Source organism: Musca vetustissima, unplaced genomic scaffold (genome assembly GCF_032173495.1).
Source record: "Musca vetustissima isolate MV318-11 ecotype Yass unplaced genomic scaffold, APGP_CSIRO_Mvet_v1 utg99640, whole genome shotgun sequence".
NCBI classification, from domain to species: domain Eukaryota; kingdom Metazoa; phylum Arthropoda; class Insecta; order Diptera; family Muscidae; genus Musca; species Musca vetustissima.
The window spans coordinates 1-15,539 of NW_026873910.1; the positions used below are offsets into that span (position 1 = coordinate 1).

A 15,539-nucleotide genomic window follows, 5' to 3' on the forward strand; every position below is an offset into this window, starting at 1 on the left:
AATACAATGGAAGGATCAAGTCGAAGACAACATTACCGAAAAAGGTCTTTCAAATTGGTAAAACTGCGCAAAAGACCGACGCGCCTGGAAATCTTTTCTAAGCTCGGCTTAAGGAACGAAAGTTCTGTCACTAGCCAGCTAAATATATACAAATAACATATACAAAATAATATACATCCCCATTCTTGTTGTGGTCTTACTTAATTGAACGAAATATTGAAAATTCACTCGATGGAAAAAATATGCTAAACTATAATAATGTAGTGATTTCGAATAATGGAAAGTATTAAAAAAAAAAAAAAAAAAAAAAAAATCAATATAAATTACTTAGTACATATTTTGAAATAATCATTAAAAAATTTGCATATTATTCTGGAATTACAATCACTTCTTATAATTTACTTACATCTAGACAGAAATCTCTTGAATATGTACACGTTTTTTACCGCCTCCTGTCTGTGTACCAGATGAGGTACCAGCTTGACGTAAAATCCCACCACCACTAACTTGCTGCCGCCGTAACTCCACTTCCGCCAACGGAAGTTGTTTGTGTTTGTTGCTGGGCTGTTTGTGGTTGCTGTTGTTGTTGCTGCTGCTGCTGATGAAGTTGCATATTTTGAAACGATTTTGGTGGCGGTGGTGGTTCGGGAATATCATCATCCTGTGTTATATCATCACCTCGACTCATTGACACTTTTACAGCATTCTCGATATCCTTAAAGGACATTTGATCTGACGATTGCACCGAAGCAAAGTCATATTGATTTAATTGTCCTGAAGATCCAACAAAGGAACCGCGTTTACTTTGTAAACCCGTTGAGGTAGCTATTGATGGATCCAATATTAGTCCAGCACTGCCACTGACCATGGGTGGCAGTGGATTGTAGGTGGCCATTTCCATGGCACTGACAGCCATTAAATGTTCATTGGGTTGTTCTGTGGTGATGGGTACAACATTGGAAGAAATTGGATAATTCGATTCTAATGGTAGATGATGTTTGGTTTTCAATAAATCTAAAGTACTGGTCGAGCAGGCTGCTGCCCATGTAGAGTCCATCATTTGAGAGGATGATAAATCGACGATTAATTTCTCGTCTTTCGTCTGTACTGATTTTTCATCGTAGCAACTGTATTCGCCGAAAACCGCTGTGGTTTTTCCACTAACGCCAGCCCCGCTGCCAGTAAAGGAACCCGTTTCACTGCCCAATGCATTCAGTTTCAAAATACTGGAATTTTTACTATTATCATTGTCCTGCAGTTCTTCCTTTGTCTTTGCATCTCGTGCCCGCTTCTCGCGTTGATGATAAATGCCGGCAAAGATGAGAACGTTGAGTATGAGCAGAAAACAACCAACGGCCACTGTTGCTACCAAAGCAGTAGTATAACTTTGAAATTGCTTGCCACTTAAACGTCTTAAGACTTCTAGATTACCTATGAGTCCTGTTGAGGCTGTAGCCATTTCCTTTTCACGACTTTCAACGAACGAACGATTGTCCGTGGGCGGAATTGCGGTCATTTCAGCCACAAACATAGCTCCGTCGACACCACATTCTGAAGAAATAACAGAGATAAATAAATATGCATATGTGTTTGTGTATAATTTTAATTCACCTGTTGTAGCCCCACTTGGCTTTTGTGTGGTATTTGCCTCCAGCGTCGATGTAGGTGGTGGTGCTGATGTTGGTCTACCTCGTGGTAACAATAACGTTTCATCATCATCAGCTGGTTTCGTTTGTATTTGTGGCCGTACAATACCTAAATGAACAAGTGAGAGGTGGTGAATATTTAGGAGAATCGTAAATCGATATGGTGAATATTTAGGAGAATCGTAACTCGATATGGTGAATATTTAGGAGAATCGTAACACGATATAGATTTTCTTACCTTCATAGAGATTCATATTATTCAGATCATCCTGGAACTGGTGATGCCTCATTGATTGATCATTCATATTTGCATGCCGATGAAGTTGTGGTATTAGGTTTAACCACATCGATAATTTATGACCGCGATAGTGGCTTTGAATTTCAGCTTTGGTGCCTAAAACGAAATTCAATTTTTCATGAATATTATTATAAGAGTTGAGATTTTAATTGCGGTTTTTTAATATTTTGTAAGATTTTTGTAGTTCCACTATATACAGTGTCGGCAAAAATGCCGAATCAAAGGCAATTTTTTTGAAGCCGGCAAAAATAACCTGATAAGCAATATAAAATATTAATGCTTTAATGTCCTATATGCATTCCCGATTTAAAATATTTACTGAATTTTAAATCCGTATAAAAGCGAAGTTCTTCTACATCAGTCTCATTTGCGCCCATGCTCCGACCGAAGATAAAGATGAACATACCAAAGACATATTTTACATTATGACATTACAATTTTGCTAGACGATTTTAATGCAAAAATCGGAAGGGAAAATATCTTTGGACCCACCGTCGGAAAATTCAGCCTCCATGAAGAAACATCCGACAACGGCATGGGGTTGATTGATTTCGCGGCAGCAAAAAACATAGTAGTTAGCAGCAGCAGATTCAAGCATCTCGTTATACACAAGGCCACTTGGATTTTCCCCGACCGAACAACGACAAATCAAATCGATAATGTTGTGATAGACGGAAGGCATTCATGCAGTGTTTTAGACGTCCGATCGATCCGGGGAGCGAATATCGATTCGGACTATTACCTAATGGCAGCAAAGGTACGCATCCGTCTTCATGTAGCAGCAAAGGTGCGATCTAATGTAACACGGAAATTTGACGTCGAAAAGCTGCAAACACAACAGATAGCAGAAGTCTACTCTGCTCCACTTACCCCACTGCTTGACGAAAGCACCCCTTGTCTCGATAATAATATAGAAGCACAATGTCAGAGAATTGCCCACCCTCTACAAACTGCAGCAAAAGCAACACTTGGGTACCAAAGACTACCATCAAGAAATCCGTGGTACGATCAGGAGTGTCGTAATGCTACTGATGTGAAAAACGCAGCGTATAGGGCAACCCTGCAGACAGTAGCAACACGTAACGTGATGGAGAATTATCGGGAGGAAAGAAGAGAGGGGAAACGTATTTTCAGAAAAAAGAGCAAGAAAAACGTGAGCATAAGCAAATCGAGATGTACATGAGTCAGAATGAAGTGCGAAAATTCTACCAACGGGTAAAACACCAAACCGAAGGCTTTGGTGCAGGCAAATCCTCCTGTAGAGATAAAGAAGGAAACCTGGTGACAGATACAGACAGCGTGTTGAGGATTTGGAAGGAGCATTTTGAAAAACTTCTCGTATCGAATAGTAGCAGTGAAGTGGATACCCCAGAATCAATAATAGATGACGGTATAGAGTGTATACCACCTAGCCAAGATGAAGTCAGAATAGCAATCAGTCGCAAGCCGAACTATTCAAGACTGGTGGTCAGATGTTGGTAAGGAGCATGCACCATAATTGGAACCTCAGCATCCAGTGTCCCGTGCACAAAAAGGGAGACAAGACGATATGTGCCAACTATAGAGGAAGAAGTCTCCTTCCCATCGCATATAAAGTGCTATCCAGTGTGCTGTGTGAACGACTGAAGCCAATGGTCAATGAAATCATTGGATCATACCAATGCGGCTTCAGACCTGGCAAATCCACCATTGACCAGATTTTCACTCTGCGCCAAATCTTGGAAAAGACCCACGAAAAACACATCGACACATACCACCTATTTGTCGACGTTCCACGACAGAAGGTCTACTATCCGAAATGACCCGAGTTATACTCGGCCAACGTCTGTCACCTCAGCCCATTGTGTAAAATTCCTGCAAAATTAATACGGCTATGCAGGATAACTTTAAGTGGCACAAGATCAGCAGAAAGGACCTCTCGGAGCCCTTTAATATCGAACGAGGATTCAGACAAGGTGACAGTTTGTCGTGTGATCTTTTTAACATCCTGCTGGAAAAGGTTATACGAGACGCAAAGGTGAACAGAAATGGCACTCTGTACACCAAACAACACATGGCACTCGCCTACTCCGATGACATCGATATAATGGGTCGAACACTGAGAGCGGTAACAGCCACCTTTGAACAAATTGAGAAGGAGTCTGCCAAAGTGGGCCTGGCAGTAAACGGCGATAAGACCAAGCTGATGGTATCAACGCGCAAGACGTCCAGTAGACTCGGACCAACTGTGGAACTTGAGAACTAAAGCTTCGAGGTAGTCAAAGATTTTGTATACCTTGGTACCGCCATAAATAAAACGAATGACATCAGTTTTTAAATTCGGAGAAGGATAGTGATGGCCAACCGCTGCTACTTTGGTCTGGGAGGTGGCCTCAAAAGCAAGGCCACCTCCCGCCAGACCAAACTCACACTCTACAAGACCCTGGTACTACCCGTACTGTTGTATGGAACTGAAGCATGGGTACTTACGCAAGCAGATGAGACAGATGTTGGAGTGTTTAAGAGAAAAAATTATCCGAAAGATCTATGTACCGATCTGCGTTGACGGTGAATATCGCCGTCGAATGAACCATGAGTTGTACCAACTATTCTCGAACATCGACATTGTTAGACGGATTGAACTGCAGCGACTACGTTGGCTAGGTCATGTTGTGAGAATAGATGAAGATGTCCAGCCCAGAAGGTATATAGAAGCGTTGATGGTTCACGCAGGAGGGCAAGGCCGCGGAAACTATGAAAAGATCAAGTCGAAGACAACATTGCCGAAAATGGTCTTTAAAATTGGAAAAACTGCGCAAAAGACCGACGCGCCTGTTAATCTTTTCTAAGCTCGGGTTATGGAACGAAAGTTCTGTCACAAGCCAGCTAAGTAAGTACTAAGCATTTTATAAACTTTTTAAGTTGTGAATTCTTATGTTTGTAATTTTCGATAAGAAAAAAAAAAATACTTCTTGACATCTGAACGATTTGGCCCACTGACCATTGAGATTCCCTTCCCCTTGTGGTGTGTTGTGATGAAAATTATATGGCCATAATCGGCATTTTTCAAACAAAATTCTGTATCCATTCTGTGTTCCACTAACAGTGGACACAGAATTTTTAACAAAGCAGCCATACTAAAAGTCGTCCAATTCAAAATTTTCAACCGAAATAGAAAACAAATAAATTCGGGACAATGGGACATTTATATATGACAATGATTCATGAGTCGTTTATTTTGAAAGTGGTTTAAGTCCATTTTAGGTTCTGATACAAATATTCTGTTCTATAATGCGTATGGACACAAAGTCACAAACAAAACTAATACCATTGCAACTCCGATCATGTAGCTCATCTCGAAAGAGAAATTAATAACAAACATTTACATGAATGATCATTCGCCCTAAAAGGCATAAAAACAAAACTCAAAAATTCAGCTTGAGCCCGGCTGGGATTTGAACCCTGGTTCCCATGACATCTGTTGGTGTCCGGCGCCTTAGCGTTCAAAGCCACCTCCTTATCTTCCTAAGGTTGCACAATATGCAGTTGCATACCATTGAAGAAAAATATTGTAGTCTGTATGGAAAAAAGTCCGTCACTACAAGAAAAATCTGCTCTGAAAAGGAATGTTTCGGTGTGATGCCAAATGTCCGAACCTTGACACGGTTGAATTTAATTCGTAGATGCAATTTCGGAACAATAGTCGACATAAATACAACTTATCAAGTAAAGACATTTGTAAGCCACATTGCCCAATATGCCTGATGAGCCGCTTAACCAACGGCGAAACGCGTCGCATAGTGGTGGGAATGTAGTATCTATCTGGCTTTCCTTTTCATTGCAACTCCGATAATTTAGCTCATCTCGAAAGAGAAATAATAACAAAACTAATATTACTTAACAAATTTTTGAAACAAGTCAAATTCAAACCTTTAAATAGTTCAATTTACAAAAAAATGGACTTAATCTACTTTAAAAGTAAACAGCTCAATTTAAATGAAAAGATGTGGTTGAACCCTTCAAAATACATAATAATTGGACGGAATCTTTATTTAGGGGCAACTTCAAACATGCACCTATATTCATAATTTTCTACACAGAAATAAGTCCCCTTCCAAAAACCTGGTGTAAAGAGTTATAGCCCCTTTTATGGACAAATGCGATTGGAACTAAAATACCGAAAATGACGCGAGACCTTTATGTTAGATGGGAGAGTATACGAATTATGGGAACCGAAACATTATTTTCCAACTAATTTCTTTGTCCAATTTAACGCTGAAATATTTGCACCATAACTTACCCAATTCCATATATAACTGATTGACAACATCGTAGGCATCCCAAAACGGCATCTCTTCACTATCCAAATTACCAGCTGAACTGAGAAAGTTCGCAATTTCACTGCTGCCAGAATCATTGCCGTTGTGTTGATCATCGGAATTGCTGCGAGAATGCCGTTTGAAATAGGTTCGCTTTGTTCGTCGCTGATTATAGAGCACGGCCAGGTTGAGGGCCTCTCTAGCGGCGGCTGCAGCTACATCTTCAATAGCATCGGATGTTACATTTCTATTGCTGTAGCTTGAATTGGACGATGAAGTGGACGATAATGAGGATGTTTTATTTACAGAATTTAATGTTGCTCTTGACGACGACGATGATGATCTCTTGTGTTTTGAGTGAATGTCAGTGGACAGTGTAGCTGAGGCCACAGATGTGGGCGGTGTATTTATTAACTTTGAAGTCGATGCCAGCGGTGAAGAAAACGTGGAATGATTTGGATTCCTGTAGAAGAATGAAAAATATCAATATTTTATTAAGTTTGCAAATGTTGTTTTACTGGGCGCAGACTTACCCAGTTTTGGCGAAATTTGCCAAATATTTTAGCATTAAACGACTTATTTGTCTCTCCTGAGTTGTATAATTATGTGGAAACAGGGGTGATATGGGTAAGCCTAACCAAAAGGGTACATCTTCACCTCTTACCGAACCAGTGCGCTGAAATAAATTTATTTTCGTTCAATTTGCGGACCATAAGTATTCGAGTCTTTTTTGTTACCTGTGGATATTCTTCTTCCACTGTACGATGCTTGAAGTGTAAAAAGTAGCCTTTGCCTCCTCTCAGACTGTGCATATAACCCAATTTTATAAGAGATGAGGCAGTGTGTCCATCACTGAGAAATTGTAATGTTGCATCGCGTGAACTTAATGGGCTACGTATTGCCTTCTCCCAGTCGGTGTATTCATTCTGTTTATTATTGAAAATAAGAAAAAATATTTTTTTTTTCAAAACTCATCTCATTGGCTTAAAAATACTTACCTTTAGTACTGCAAATATTTCATTCAAGTGGTAGTGGAAATTATTGCGCACATATGTCCTTAATATGCGATCTCGGCGTGTTTCATTGAAACCAAATTCTAAATCTTGAGCGCTTAGATCTAGATGTGACTCTACTGAGGTTAGGCAAAATATGAGATTACGTTTAGGAAAATTTGCATATTCAATTCCTGATGTACTGTAAATTAAAAAAAAAAAAATATTGAAAGTTATTTAAACCATCAAATAAAATACTTGGTTCACATACCTAACTATAGCTGAGCCAATAGGCAGTGATAGTTTGCCAATACCATCGGTATTGGGTGATATGACTGTGCCATCAATAAAAGGGGCAAAACCAACTAAAAATCTAGAGATACGAAAAGATTGCATGAATTTTATATTACATTTCATAAGAGTTATCCTCAGTTACCTGGGATGGTCAATTTTTACAGCTAACAGTTCGGCCACAGACTTCGTACGCAAACATGGTGCTAAATCATCATAGAGCATATCGCCATGACATCCGGTCTGTTCTGCCACACGACGTTTAACAAATAAAGGATTTTTCTGTATAGCCCAGGGTGATAACGCTGAACCGCTAACCAGGGCAACATGCTGAATGAGATCTAAACCAAAGTAATGCAACAACAATTGCCGATAAATGAAAACCTAATTTCACAGCATTACTTACCACTGGACACCGGTGATACTGCCAAAATATTTGCCAACGCCGCTCCAGTACCATGACCTAACAATGTAATAGCCTGAGGATCACCTCCAAAAGCTGGTAGGTTCTCTTTTAACCAATGCAGACCAGCCACTAAATCCATTAAACCGAAATTTCCCTGAGCACTTTCCTTGCCACCAGTTTTCAGGAAACCAAAAATACCCAGACGAAAATTTATTGTAACTACGATGACATTGCCATGGGCAGCCAATTCAGAGCCATCGTAAGGATTGCCCGAATTCCATTCATACGATTCACCGTGAATGAATAAAATGGTTGGAATTAAGGATTGTTCCGATGATTCTCCACTATTCGTGGCAAAACCTAAGATATTAAGAAGATATATACTATTATTGAGGAATAGCAAAAAAAGTATTATAATATTTCAATTACAATCACAAAACTGGTGAACTTTATATTTCATAATTATTTTTAAACTATGAATTTGTAATATTAAATATTCATTATTCAGAGAACTGAATAAGAAGAACACCAAGAAAAATAATTCGTACCGGTTCCGCTGTATCGGTGTTGAATGGATTAAAACGGCAAATATTTTTAAAATAATCACACTATTTTTAGGCAATGTGAAATGTAATGTGTTCATATCTGAGTTTTTTTTGTGCTCCAAGGACATTTAAATTGTGAGATTGGTAATCCGAATGATTTCATTCTTTATATCCTGCATCACAAGGTGGAATTTATATTAAATTCATGTATATGTATTCTTGAGAAGAATAAAATTGTATGTCGTTTAGCCATATCCGTCTGTCCGTTCGCAACTACTCCTAGGATGTTTGGTATTGAAAATAGGATATATCCACTGAACAGAAAATCCTACCAAAAATTCTCAATATGGGTTTATGTTGGGGGCTTTAGTCGCATTTTTTCGCCGATTTGGTACGAAGGTATAAAGGTCCATGTTTTAATATACCTCGGCATTATTCAATTTTTAACTAAATTTTTTCGTCGAAGGGGCAATAATTTGACATATCTGATTCCTAGTGAAAAACCAGTAAGGAAAGTAGTAAAGTCGGACTGCGCCGACTATATGATACCCTTCACCACTTTGGATATATTGAAAAAATGTATCCTTAAAATTGCATGTCAATGTTCCCTCGAAGGAACATACTCGTGTCTTTCTGCAACCTACGATAAATTTAATTTCATTCGGGCAGTTTTAGAGTAGTCTGTGTACCATGGGACAAATTTATGCAAAACCAGTTAGCGGAGCAGTATAGTCGGACGGGGCCGACCACACGATACCCTACAACTACAACTCAAATTTTCTGCGGATGTTTATTCCGAGCCTGGGCAATATATCGTGATATTTTTACCCTCTTGCCCGATTAGAGGTAAACAGCACCTCTTCCTCACACTGACATATTTTCCGAATATTACGAGTATTCAGTACAGCTACTGTCCAGATTCCCTTCACAGTGGGTTGTGGTGTGATGTTGGGCTTTCATTTGTTGTCTATAGATCGACTCGAAAATAACACAAAAAATTAAGTTTTCGTTCCACTTCATTCCAAAATTATTATCTGATCATCACCGAAAATTATAGGCGTTGTCCTTGACCATAACTGGAACCTCATTGAACATTTCAAAGCGATCAGCGCTATAGTTCCGCTCTCTAAAGTGATAATGGGTTACTAAATAATATACGAATACGGAGATACCTGTACATATTTAGGTGTAACTCCCACATCCGGGCACATACAACAACATAATTGGTATTAATTTAAAGGTCAACCACACCTCTTGGATATAATATCAACTTCTCGGGTCTATGTCCTTCAGGGGTAAATAAATACGCTATAGAATACAAAATTTGTCATTTTTCACACAAAAGTCAGGGTCCATTTGACCCGCTAAACATTGACCGATCTTTATCAAAACAAGCATGCTTATTCTTTGGCCCGATCCCCTTCTCCATGCAAAATTTCACGATGTTCGGACCATTATTGCGGTCTCTGGAGCGACCCAAAAAACCGACAAAAATTTAGTATTTGGTCCATTTCATCCCCTAAATATTAACCGATCTTTCCCAATATAGGGGTCCCAATAGGGGTCTTCATTGGCCAGAACCAATCCTACATGCAAAATTACGTGAAGATTGGTCCAAAACTGTGGCCTGTATCGTGTTTACAAATTATAATGGACAGACGGACGGACGGGCACACATGTCTAGATCGACTCAGCTAGTCGAGATATGACGATCGGTACAATATTTAGCGGTGTTACAAACTTTTGGGGCTGCACAAAGCTATAATACCCTGACAACATAGTTGTGTAGGGTATAATGATTTATAGGAAAATTGATACACGCTATTCGGTACGCCGCACTATTAAAAATTTAATATCAATCAGACACCCGTTCGAAATATATATGGAAGCTATGGCTGCATCTCGACCAATTTCAACAAAACGCTGTGCCAAATTTTGTGCAAATCGGACGTTATATACGGACTTTGGTGCGCCATTTATACCAAATAATACGAATATATATATGGGAGCTATATCGAATCTGAACCGATTTTCCCAAAACTTACCACTCATTATTCTAGACTCACTTCATTACGCTATGCTAAATTTCGTGCAAATCGAAGGATATTTTCCTAAAATCGGACGAAAAAATTTATGGGAGCTATGACTAAATCTGAACCGATTTTTACGGTACGTAACACACATCACTCTAGACTTTATTAAGTACGTTACGCCAAATTTCGTGCAAATCGAAAGATATATAGGGAATGTGGTACACCATTTACCTTAAATCAGGCTAATATATCTATGGTAGTTATACCCAAATCTGAACTGATTTTCAGGAAACTTAACACACATAATTCTAGACCTAATTCATTACGCTGTGCCAAATTTCGTGCAAATCGGAGGATATTAAGGGACTTTGGTGCACCATTTACATAAAATCGGACGAAAATATATATGGGAGCTATATCTAAATCTGAACCGATTTTCATGAAACTTAACACTCATCATTCTAGACCCAATTCATTACGCTGAGCCAAATTTCGTGGAAATTGAAAGATGTTTAGGGACTTTAGTACACCATTTACCTTAAATCGGACGAAAATATATGGAAGCTATATCTAAATCTTAACCGATTTTTATTAAACTTAACACAATTGAAAGATGTATAGGGACTTTGGTACATCATTTACCTTAAATCGGACGACAATATATATGAGAGCTATATATAAATCTGAACCGAATTTTAGAAAATTTAACACACTTCTTTCTAGACTTTATTCAGTCCGCTATGCCAAATTTCGAGCAAATCGAAAGATGTATAGCGACTTTAGTACACCATTTACCTTAAATCGGACGAAAAGATATGGGAGCTATATCTAAATCTGAACCGATTTTTATGAAACTTAACACATATAATTCTAGATTTAATTCAGTAAGCTGTGCCACATTTCGTGCAAATCGAAAGATATATAGGGACTTTGGTACACCATTTACCTTAAATCGGATGACAATATATATGGTAGCTATATCTAAATCTGAACCGAATTTCAGAAAATTTAACACACTTCTTTCTAGACTTAATTCAGTCCGCTATGCCAAATTTCGAGCAAATCGATAGATATAATGGGTCTTTTGTGCACCATTTACCTTAAATCGGACGAAAATATATATGTTAGTTATATCTAAATCTGAAACGATTTTTACGGAACTTAACACACATTACTCTAGACTTTATTCAGTAAGGTATGCCAAATTTCGTGCAAATCGAAATATATATATAGACTTTGGTGCACCATTTCCATTAAATCGGTCGAAAATATATATGGGAGCTATATCTAAATCTAAACCGATTTTTTCGTTCTTGGGCCAAATAAGTGACTTGTGCCAAATTTCATCTAAATCGGATCATAAATGCGATCTGTACTTTGTTTACAATTTAACATCAACAGACGGACGGACATGTATACATCGACTTAGAATGTGATTCTATGCATATTCTCAAAAGGAACCATAGCTATACACTCCCAGAGAAACATCTACAAAATTGGAACCGATTGGATTATTAGCTTTTGAGTTATCGTTGAAATCGTAAAGTTACGTTGAAATCGGTTCAGATTTATATAAAGCTCCCATATATAATTTAGTCCGATTTTAAGTTATTGGTGCACCAGAAACCCAGAGCTAATCCGATTGACATAACATTTTGCACAACGTACAGAGGTTACTAAAACCTAAAGCGGTTAAGATTTGGATATAGCTCCCCTATATATTTCCGTCCGATTTTAAGTAAATGGTTCCCCAAAATCCTCATGTGTGGCAGATTGACATGAAATTTTGCATAACATGCAACATTGAACAAAGAATGACGTAACTGCGTTCTGTAGAAATGCAGACTATCCCATATGAATTTTCGAGCGACTTTGTGCTAATTTATGAATTGTTCTAAGTCGGGACATTTTTAGAGCACAATATCACATATTTTAGTTCATCCAATTTCATGTTAATTGTCCTTTAAAAATGCGATGTCTGTTAGGATGCTTCTCTTGAATACACCCATACCCATAAAGTCGGCCCTGTCCGACTTTACTACTTTCCTTACTGGATTTTCACAGTTAAACCTAGTTTGGACTAATTTAATTCTATATATAAAATTCCGTTTGTGCCACTATGATTGATAATTGGTTATTTAAACCCCAAAAAATTTAAATTTGAGTGGTATCCTAATATTGGGCCTACATAAAATATTAGATCAATGTTGATAATATTCAGCTAAAAATCGGACGTACTGTTATATGGGAGCATTTGAAAAGCATAATCCGATATCTACAACTACAGGCTGAATTTCAGCTAAAATTCACCAAAATATCTCAATTGGTTTAGAAGTTATTATTTCATCGCCCCTAAATCAGTGATTGCGAACATTGTAACAACGGTCAAATTCTGAGAGTGATATAATATAATTGTATATATAGAAATATAATATATATATATAAATCAATTACACTCTTTAACACAATATATAAATCAATAAAAACACACTTCCATGATGTTTGAGTTTACTATAAAATCATCATTTCCACAATGCTTGCAGTAATTTTAAACTGCAATAAACTGCAATGCACTACGGAATTGAAGATTTCAAAGCTATATGAAGATTTCATACAACACAAAAAAAAAAACTTTGACAGTTCGCACGTTCTTCTACCATAAATTTGAAAAGTAAAACTCAATACTCACGTCGATGCCTCCGATTTTCGTAGGGTACATATATATTTAGATAAAGGCAGTCTTCCGATTGATTGCTAAGCAACGGCAATAGTCTACGCAGCTGGGCTAGACGGGCTCGTGGCACTTCCAACAATGCTTCAGGGCCATTGGGTGGTATGGGTACGGTTTGTGGGCAAACGGGTGAAAAACGATCAGCATTCCGTACAGTCTTCCACGGTGAGGGGGTAATTGGTGGCATAAATCTGCAAAAAAAAAAAAAAAAACAAAACAAAACAACAAACAATCAGCTAACGTTTTGCAATTGTAAATCATTTCAAATATCGATCATTAAACGGGAGCAGCTAGTTATAAAAATGTCTTTAAATTTGATTAATTTGTTATGCTTTCAAATTGTCACCGAATTCCGCTGACTCTAATCAATCAAAATCTTGCTTTAGTTGTAAAAACGAAAATTTGATTGATTTCTTTTCTGTGTTTTATGGTCACCCTCTGTTGGCTGGTTGATTTGGTACTAATGTTTTGATTTAGTTAAAAAAAACAATATTTATAATGCCTGTCATATCATCAATATGCCAATTTTATTGCATCTTTAATAAAAAAAAACGTCCAAAAAATACCAATATTTGTTTTGTCGTTTTTGTTATTTGTAAAAAAACCCCGAAAGCAATTTGTAGAATTGTATTTATGTCATTTAAATTGTTATTGTATTGCTGGTTATCTTTTGTCCATTTGCCAGTTAATGTTATGGATATCCATTCGTACGAGTTGAAAAGCAATTTCAACTATTGCAACATTATTTACTGTGGCGGTTTCGCTGTGTAATTTTCACTTTGTTGATACAAGCAGAATTTTTGTATTTCTAATTGTTACCAAAGAAACTAACAAAATTTGAGTACATAAACAAAAATTACATATTCTGAAGATTCTAGCCTCATATCACTACAATTTGACCATCGCTCGTTACTGTGATACTGGTAGCGTAGCTCGACGTCAAGGAAGTGGACATCAGCAGAAATTGTTCGAAAAGTGAAGAAACGACTTGATCGAAACCCGCGTCAGTGGTCGAAAAATGGCTCGTGAGCTGAATAGATCGCAATATTTGATTCGGCAAAAATTAAAAAATAAGCACGGGGTAAAGCCATGGAAATTCCAAAAAGTGCAAGAACTTACACCGCAACGGAAAGGAAATAGACTCAAAAGAGCTAAAGAGTTGCTTCGCTTGGCCGAAAGTGGTAAACTGCCGTATTTGATTTTCAACGATGAGAAAACATTCGTTGTCCAGCAGTTTTTAAACAAACAAAATGATCGTGTTTAATTGCCAAAGAGGTCAGCTGAAAATGTCTGTTGGCCACCAGGACTCAAGGGCCGGCCATGGTGATGCTGTGGACCGTCATAACAGCCGATGGTCGCTCTCCGCTCGTATTAATCGAACGTGGCATCAGAATAAATGCTGAATATTATCGCGAAAATATTCTGGAGGGTGTTTTAAAGCCTTGGGCACGCAAACATGTTGGCCGCAGAACTTTGCGCCACCCAAGAATGGTTACAAAATGAGATTTTGAGGTTCGCTTCAATTCCAGCGCACAATAGCCACCAAAATCACCAGATAACAATCCGTTGGACTATTGTGTCTGGAGTATTTTAGAAAGCAAGGTTGGCACTAAAAAATACCAAAGTGTCGATCACCTCAAGCAAGCGCAATATTCGGGCAGCGTGTGACGGTTTCATTGGCCGTTTGAAGGCCATAATTGGTGCCAACGTTGACCAATTCGGACAAATCCAAAGTTATTCTAAAATTTAATGCATTCATTTAATAAAATTTAAAAATAAATGTAAAAATTATTGCGTTCGACTTTGTTGCAGTTTTTTATCTCACCCTGTATATATATATATATAAATAATATTTGGTGTATTGCTATTTAAATATTCGAACTTTATATAAAATAAAATCACAAAAATAAATATTGCATATGGGGATGAACGCCCTTGGAGAGTTTAATAAAACCAAGAGGGACAAATTCGTCATAGATCATGTATTGGTTTGCGGATATTGCAGGTTATTTTTGAGATGACATGTCTTCAGTCAAAATGAATGAGGAATGTTTTTGTAAATCATATCCTACTTCTATTTTCGAGTACTTGCTTATAAAATAGAGTCTACAAAGACTACTCGTATGGATCCACATTCGAAATTATTTTTGTGTAAAGTCGGTTGCTAATTTTTACGCGAAGCAGCCAGACGAATATTTATAAATCGACTCTAATTTATCTGAAACGATTTAAATACGTAGAAAATTAGAGTATAAGCCTTAATATGTATGCTATCCTTATACCACTTAGTACCATAATT

The 15,539-nt window shown here is 37.6% G+C and overlaps 1 protein-coding gene across 1 annotated transcript; it reads right to left on the bottom strand.

Annotated features, from left to right (window-relative positions):
• Positions 1–408: 408 nt before the first annotated feature.
• Positions 409–13,431, bottom strand: LOC133328989 (neuroligin-1-like; the record flags this gene model as incomplete). The annotated part of the gene is made up of 11 exons (XM_061537494.1): positions 409–502; positions 579–1,755; positions 1,885–2,040; positions 6,224–6,705; positions 6,776–6,918; positions 6,980–7,168; positions 7,241–7,436; positions 7,506–7,607; positions 7,671–7,866; positions 7,932–8,275; positions 13,195–13,431. Coding segments are annotated over 11 exons (3,316 nt in total), but the record flags the coding sequence as incomplete, so codon positions are not given.
• Positions 13,432–15,539: the final 2,108 nt, after the last annotated feature.